At 49.4% G+C, this 8396-nt stretch overlaps 1 protein-coding gene across 1 annotated transcript; it reads right to left on the reverse strand.

Annotated features, from left to right (window-relative positions):
* Positions 1-1078: 1078 nt before the first annotated feature.
* Positions 1079-8023, reverse strand: STC1 (stanniocalcin 1). The gene is made up of 4 exons (XM_009868870.1): positions 7906-8023; positions 5530-5672; positions 4367-4578; positions 1079-1349 (listed from the first exon to the last, which is right to left on the reverse strand). Exons 1-4 carry the CDS (start codon positions 8021-8023, stop codon positions 1079-1081), a joined length of 744 nt encoding a protein of 247 aa, XP_009867172.1.
* Positions 8024-8396: the final 373 nt, after the last annotated feature.

Genomic DNA, 8396 nt, shown 5'->3' on the forward strand with positions numbered 1-8396 from the left:
TCTCTCTTCCATTAGAAAAAGGCCACAGAGTAGAACATGAACTCTTGAATACGACAGAGATACTGTTTCCAGGAAAAAAAAAGAAATAGCTAACTTACAAAACTAAGTTTACGCAATAAAGTTATTATATTCTGCCCCTTTTCAAGCAGACTCTCGTGGAATTTATGTACAGTACATGACAGATTTTAAAACTATTTATACCACAGTTAGAGCAAGACCTTTAATACTCTAGTCTTAAGACAGGGTTTGTTTTTGTTAGATTTCTTTTAAAGCTTTAGACAGTTAAATACAGTACATAGATGTTAGCTTTTAAATACAATGCAAGATTATGTAACCTTCTGACTAGCTTCGACCACAGGCTGGCACCTCTTTCCATCATTTCCATGGTACAAAATGTTCCTTTCCTGATTTGGTGCGTGTCAGGGAGGGGGGTGGTGGTGTCGTTTTAACTCATTTTGCACCGCGGTGCCAGGTCACGGCAACGAGAATCGCCCACAGCCAGCGAGTTGGGTAAATCGATGGGTTAACAGCGCTGTGTCGGAAGGGCTGGGACTGCAGGACACTAAGAGACCAGGAATATGACGTTCATATTCGTCCATGGCCAGCACAGATTCATAACACGAATTCCATTGACATCTTTAGGACGTGCAATAGTTATTAGTGCATCTACCGTCGCCTACCAGCTCACTGCAAGAGGGAACGAGCCATTCTCCCTGGTGCCAGATCTTCAGACTTCAGTGGCGTTAGCGCTACAGCACGTTTGGTGTCTGAAGGCCTGGCTACCGTACGGTTATATTTAAGACTAAGATTGTTCGGGGTTCTCTTTTTCGTGGGGAAGAAAAGAGATGGAGACGTTTTGACGGCGGGAAAAGCTGAGACACTGAACACAGACCCATGCAAAAATGTTGTTCGAGAGGGATAGAAAATAATCAATGACTAGATCTAAAACCAGTTCCTAGGCGTTATTAAAACTAGCTACAGTACACTTGGTTTGGGTGCATTACTCTTCTAGAAGAGAGACTTCAGCTTTGGTAGCGCTCAGCATCCCTTACACACCCATGGCCGCTCCCCGCGGGCGTTACGCGCTTTCGGCGGAGCTGCGCTTCGCGTGGGCTGGGACGGACCCCTCACCTCGGAGGTTCCTGAAGTAGAGTTTTAGCTTCTGCGGCTCGCTGATGCGTCTCCGGGCGAAGTCCGCGCGCGGGTGGCCCTGGGCGCAGTGATCTGTCTGCAGCAGGTGGAAGAGGCTTGCCATGTTGGGGCCGATCTTCTCCATCAAGCTGTCCTTGATGGTGCTCACAGTCTCTTCGTCGCACTCCAACAAGCTTCTCACCAGCTTGTTGTAATACCTGCACGAGAGGAACCACCTGTTAGCCCAGGGCATAGAATCCTAGAATTGCCAGGGTTGGAAGGGACCTTAAAGATCCCCCAGTTCCAACCCTCCCACCATGAGCAGGGACATCTCCCACTGGATCAGGCTGCCCAGAGCCCCATCCAGCCTGGCCTTAAAAACTCCCAGGGATGGGGCTGCCACCCCCTCTCTGGGCAACCTGTGCCAGGGTCTCCCCACCCTCACGGGGAAGAACTTCTTCCTAATGTCCAGGCTGAACCGACCCATCTCTAGCATCTCCCAGCAAGACATAAGAAACAAGGGAAGAGCTGGTCTCAAGGCAGGAGAAAGGTCCAAGCAACACAACTCTGACAAGCAGGATTTTGAAGTCATTTGGGGGTGTTTGGAACTGATTTTTGACAGTGCCCAAGGTACATAATCTCATGGCATCTAACAAACACCCAGGCCCTGGAGATGCTGTGCCCGTGACGTACAGAAAGGAGCACAACCCAAATTCTGATTTAGTCGTCCTAAATGAGCAGCTGCTCCAGCTCTTACAGGCTGAGGTCACAAATGATTTTGGGGTTACCCCAGCAGATGGGAAGGAGGTAAGAGTGAGAAGCTAAGACGACAACACAGTAATTGGCTGAAGCGTGTGTTCAACTCTCTACTAAGCAGCCCAGGTTTCTAGAGCTTTAGAAGAGAAATCATTGCATCCTTCTAATAGTGAGATACTGCCCATCATCAGACAAGGTAACGGACTAAACCGAGCATGGTCTGAGCCACCACGAATGCCCATCCCTATGGCAGCGCCCCCTCCCATCCCTCTCCTTTCCCCACTGTGCACAGCCCTCAGCAAGGGACCCGACGAGGGAGAAGCAAGCTCAGCCCAAGCCTGACAGATGCGTGCACTCCCAGGGGACAGATCCTGGGGACACGCAATCGGTTGTCATGTCCAACAAGCTGCCCATGCATTAAATCACAAGTGAGCACCTTATGCTTCGCCCTGTTGCTTGCCGGCCTCCCCCACAGCCTGCTGCGGTGCTCAAGGGGGAAACCAGGGAATTGTGCTGATCTGATTGCCCGAGCTGCTTGAGCCGAGAGGAGAACAGCCCCCAAAGCATCTGTGCTCGGCGGGGCAAAGGCAGAAAGAGCTCGGGGTTGGGCAGGGAGAGCAAAGCTGGCAAGTGGGACCTCCCTGTGGGAAAGAACATCTTCCGAGGGAGAAAATGCTGGGAAAAGAGGAGCAGTGCTCTGTTTGCCGGGCTACTTCTGCCTGGAAGGACATCGGGGAACTTATTTTAAGCCTTTAAGGTCACCGTGACATTTTTCCACAGGAGCAGAGAAGAGAATAACCTGCAGGTGGAGGAGGGGAAGGAAGAGGGAAATGAGAGTTCACATTCAAACTCCTTTCCTAACTCTCAGCTCTGGCCTTTAGAGCAGCCAGGGGAGGTCAGGTGAGGTTAAAGCTTCTGCTGCACTTGAAGCACAAAAGGACCGGGCTTTGGCACAGCTCAGCAGCGCGAATATTAAGGTCTGAAGCGTGCGCAGTAGTTGATGCCGAACACATCTGTGTGAGCCACGCATCCAGCTCAGAACAGCACAGGAGGAGCAGATCCCACCCAGCCTCGCCTGCTGCGCTGCCTGCCCCTCCTTCACGCAAACCCAGCCTGGAGGTTTCCATTGCTGGAACCGCGATCAAACAGCTGGCGAGTGCCTTTCGGTAGCTAGGCTGCGAGCGAAGGCAACACAGCTTTCCTCTCCTCCTGCTCCTGCCATGAGATTAAATCACAGGAAGATGCTATGACCTTTAACTACTTCCCCTCGGCGGCCCAGGCCAAGTGGCACATTCTTATTCTGTGGCTATGTTGGGACAGGGGCTGGGAAAGCAGGATGCTTTAGGAGACCTCAGTGTAAACTATTAGCTGGGAAATCCTGCTGCTTTTGTTACTCAACATGTCATAATATCCTCTGGCTTCGACAAGGGTTGGCGGCTGTGGGGGAGGAGTTCCCTCCATCTCGGCAGACAGCAGCTCCGCTTCAGGCTCGGTCCTCCGGAGAGGAACATCCCCAACACGTCTAACACCGCGGGAGCCCACGCGTTCCCTCCCTGCCTCGATACTCCTGCTCACTCCACCATCCATCCCATCAACCCGAACTGCTCTTTCAGCCCGTAGAGACACCGATGCCATGGTGCTGCCTGCTCCTCACCCCAGCCCTTGGGGGAACGCTGAAGCAAAACTTCTTCCAAATTTTCTTGGGGGGGGAGAAGACACACAAGTATCATTTTCACCTGCCCAACAGGTACGATTTTCTGGATTTCTATAATAAATTTATGCCGGTCAGGGATGCAATCTCTCTGCATCACTTGTGTACCTGTCCTAGGATCGGTGTGGAGGCTGAAGATGCTTCTAGAGCAGGTGAAGCAGCCACCCCAGAGGAGCTGTAGCGTTCGCTGCAGCTAGCCAACACCTTAAATTGCAGCTTGGTCTGTTTGCACTCAAATTCTAGAGCATATTTACTCAAACTGTTCAAAAAGATCCCTTTTATCCCAATCACAAGACTCAGCACTGATTGTTCCAGGATTTAGAGGAAGAAATCCCTGCCCTTGCAGCGTGACTGCGCAGACTGCAGTAGCTCCCTGAAGCCTCCCTCTGTCCCTTGTCCTTGGAGGATGGGGACAGGGCAGTCCTGCGCTCAGATAAAGGTGCCAGACAGCAGCGTGACGTGCCCACTTCCACAGACAGCCTCTGCTATCGAGAAGGAACAGGGGTGAAGGCAACCCGAAGAGAGACCATCAAGAACACCAGATCACCCCTAGACACAGGAACTATTGGATCAGAATAAGGCTACAGAGGAGCAGAGCAGAAGAACGCCGGTAAAACTTCCCAAGGATTTGAAAAGACAGAGAGTGCTACTTTGGCTAAGCTATATTAAGACTCGTAAGAAGTCAGTCAGCTTGGTTCCTCTTGTTTCTTTCTCTGTGCTTCAAGGTTTTGGATTTGGTGTATTTCAGCTGAGGAAAGCTCCACGTACCGGTTTGAGAACTGATTTGGAAGCTGGACGACCTCCGTGATGGCTTCAGGATTCCGTTTGGCGATGCCGCACATGTCCAGCTTGCTGTAGCACTCCTCTTGCACTTCGGAGATCATTCTTTGGAACGTGGAGCACCTCCGGATGGCGAGGAACACCTTGGACGTAACCCCGTTTGCGATGCATTTCAAGCTTTCTTTCACAAAAGCTTTTCCCTGGAAACAGAAGAAAAACCTTAAACTGCAACAGATTTCATGGAAAGGGAGGTATTAACAGATACTCCGCTGGGGCTGGCTGCTATTAATTACCCTCACTGCAATTACAGACCTGCTGGAGGTCCCTGACCATGCACGCCAGGGAACTGGAGCCTAAAAGCTAACTAGGACTAGTAACTACTACTATTACCGCAGAGTTATCACTCGCAGCAGTTTCAGCTGGGATGCTCACAGCCCAGGGAGCAGAGTGAGCTCCTGAAGCTTTAGGCAATGGAAGTCTCTGCGTGGACATCCCTACATCAGAGATTGCCCCATCCTGCCCTCCGGACCTCAAGACGCTTTGAGAGCTTTTAAGCTTGTCTTTGGGAGAACAGGCAACAGGGAGGCATGTGCGTTTTGGGAAGAAAGTACGAAGGTAAAGGGCCCTTGGCAGAGCCACGGTCCTCTGATATTATCCTATTTATTCTGCGACCGCAGCTCCGGAGAGGCTGATCTGGCCATGCATTCCCAGGCCTGAAGACTTCCAATTCAAATCCCAGCCCTGTGCCAGGTCACACAGTCAGAAGCCTTACTTTGTTAGGAGAATATTTATATTTCCTCCTGAAGAGGAAACTCAGCTCTCCGCCCCGCGAGACGCTCCTTGCCAAGTCCTCACACACAGCAATACAGTACGTGGAAAATGTACTGTAGAAAATAGCCCTGAAGGATGCGTTCGTAGCCAAAAAACCCCAAACCATGGTTCAGAGAAGTTGCTAAGCAGCAGGAAGGGCTGCAAGAGAGGAAGGGTTAAGCCTGCGCAGACCCCATCTCGACTAGGACAGAGAAGTTAAGGCATCTGCTCGGCAAAGCGGTTAAGCATGTGCTTTAGCGCCGCTTTATTGAGCCGCGGCATGAAAAGGGAGCTCTAACGGCGAGCTATTATTCTCGTTCCCCTTTACGCTCGCGCCGTACCTGAGTGTCAAATTTAGCAGCGCTGTACAGGAAGGACTTGCAGATGTCGTACATGCCGTCCGTGTCGCACGTGGAGTTCTCCAGGCAGGCGAAGGCGCCGCAGCCCACCTGGAGGGCACTGTTCAGGCAGCGAACCACCTCGGCTGCGGGAGAGAGGCACAGGCACCACGTTAGCCACGCGCCGAGCCCCCCGAGCCCGGCTGAGGCGAGTCACGCTCAGCTGCGGCCAGGCAGTGGCATTACTGCTTGTTGGGACTGGCGGGAGAGCTACTGGAGAGAGGGCAAAAGGAGTTTATTAACTGAAGAGATCACTAGCAAATCGAGGAACGGAAACGGCAGCGACCAAAACTGGTGACACACGGATAAAAGAGGGCAACACCTGATAGTCTTTGACCAGATGGAGACTCACAGCTCCATCCCAACCCCGTTCTGCTTGCACGCGTTTATGGCTTTATTCAGAGCTGCTCTAAAGAAGGAGCAATGACATGAGCTCCTGAGAAGCTCAGAGCCGTGAGGTCTTCTCCACGGTTTTAGACTGAAGGGAGGTTAGAGCAGCTCGGCAGCATCTGCTCACAAACCTCATCTGCAAACGGGACGGTGGGTGCCAACAAGCTGGCGTGAAACCCGCACGCCTGGCGAGGACACGCCGGTTCTGCCGGTGTCGGAGGTATCTAGATATAAGGTTTTATTTGCACATCGATTATCAGTACTAGGAAGGACTTTAAAGACCAGCTTGGTGCTAAATACTAACCTGGTGCCCAGCAGTTTGCAATTCCAGCCAAGAAAGGTCACAGCGCTGAAAATTCACAAAGAGAAGGGACATTTGGGCAGAGAAAGTTGAGGCAATGGAGCTGACCATGTATAATTAAAATCGTTGAGGCAGCAGTTAGTCTGAACAGGAGGGTATCCATGTCATCCCATCTTTTTTAGTGCAGATACTATGCATTTTAACAATGAATCAGCAGTATTGCCACATGATTGCCCTGAAATTAGTAGGGATTAACCTTTTTTGGTAAGCTGAACATCTGCCCCCTTATGTGTCTGTGCAAGGCATATTCATTACTTTTGCAGATCATGTTACGAGACATTCTTTAGGAAGAAATGCAAACCCAGTGTCTCCCATCAAGATCTTAGGTGTGGGAAAAGTGAGGATTTGCATTTAGGGGAAGAGAATACACCTTATTAAGAGCCAAGTTGTAGCCTAAAGACGTATCTATGTAACTAGGATCTTCACAGAAAAGAGGAAAAAAAAACCCCTAAAAAGAAATATAAAATTCACCCAATTAACCCCTCCTCATTCTCCGCTCTTGCTTACGTGCCTGAAGGGAGAAATATTTGGTAAGATCATCCTCTCCTCAGTTCATAACCTCACCATCGCACAAGTCATTCCCATAATTATGTTTCTACAGGTTCAAATTATAACTTTGCCTTCAGCAGACTTAGTATGCATTAAGCTTTTATTGTTTTAGGCACGGTGCAATAGTGAGACCCTATGTTTCTATAGCAACCAAATACAAAAGGAAATTGAGCAAACACCCTAGTATAATGCTGCAGAGCCTTGCAGATCTAAAATAAGACATCTGTTAATGAGCTCCAAATTAGAGACCTAATATCTTTTCAGTATACTAGAAGGCAGATTTTTAATTTCCATTGTTCAAGACAATGTGTCCAACTTATCTTAAGCATCTATAGTGCACAAAGTAGAGACATCCAGAGCTGACTTGCCAGCAATTTTTTTTTTTTTTTAATCCATTGTAAAAGCAAGTTTGCTAAATGTCACAATCGGATTTTTATGGCACCATCTAACTGATAGCAATCAGCTTTTGAAAATAAATGCTAGCAGGGGACAGTTTCTAGGTTACTGCATTCTTCAAAGTCGCAGATCTCTCTCCCCCTCTTTGAATAGACAGATGTTTGGCAGAACAATGGTTCAATCAAATTTCCACGGATTTTATCAACTTCCTAAAAAGCAAGGAATTTAACACCAAAGTATGACTGCAATTGGAGAAGAGAGAAAGATACATGCAAGGAGGGGGGGGAAAAAAAAGAAAGAAAAAAGAAAAAAAAGTACATGGAACTCATTTAGTAGATGGGGGAGGAGGAGAAAGAATGGATTGCATCCAGCAAGCAGCTCACACACCGGTTCCCTGACCCAGCTCCTGAAAGGAGAAGATTTCTTCTCCAGCTACGTACCAATATCCTCCTGAATCAGACCCTTAAATTAATATTTGTTCCTAGCAGTTTATAAGCCAAAAAAAAAAAAAAAAGCCCCCCAAAAAAGGTAAGGAAAACAAAAAGAAAAATCAGCAGAAGAGAGATCTGAAACAGTTTAAGACATCAGGGTTTAGGCTCAAAGCCCTCCTTGCTGGGTGTTACCTGAGTTCTGGGCTGCAACCCTGGGTTTCCTGGGGCTCACAGAGTCATTCTGTTCAGCTTCATAGGATGCGGATGCACTGATCACCAGCAGCAGGAGAAAACCAGACTTTAGGAGCATTCTCTGACAAGTTTCCGCTAAGTGTGGTTTTTTTGGGTGGGTTTTTTTTTTTTTTTTTTGGTTGGATGTGTGTGTCTCTCTCTCTCTCTCTCCTCTTCCACTTCGGCTTGAGCAAAGACGTGGATCTGGATACGCGCTCCCAGGGAGAGAGAGCAAGGAGCTGCCGAGGGATGTGCCGCAGCCCCTCCGGCTCCTGCTCGCTGGGGGACCAGGAGCTGCTCCCAGGGCTTTTATAGCCGCCCTTATCGGTCCCCCCGCGGGCTGCGGAGCCAATCGGGAGGCGTTGGGCAGAGCCAATGGCAGACTGGACTCATTCAAGCCCCAGAAAACTGCAACTTCACAGGAAGAATATTTTCCAGCCAATTAAAAGTAC

Source organism: Apaloderma vittatum, unplaced genomic scaffold, assembly GCF_000703405.1.
Source record: "Apaloderma vittatum isolate BGI_N311 unplaced genomic scaffold, ASM70340v1 scaffold21224, whole genome shotgun sequence".
Taxonomy (NCBI): Eukaryota; Metazoa; Chordata; class Aves; order Trogoniformes; family Trogonidae; genus Apaloderma; species Apaloderma vittatum.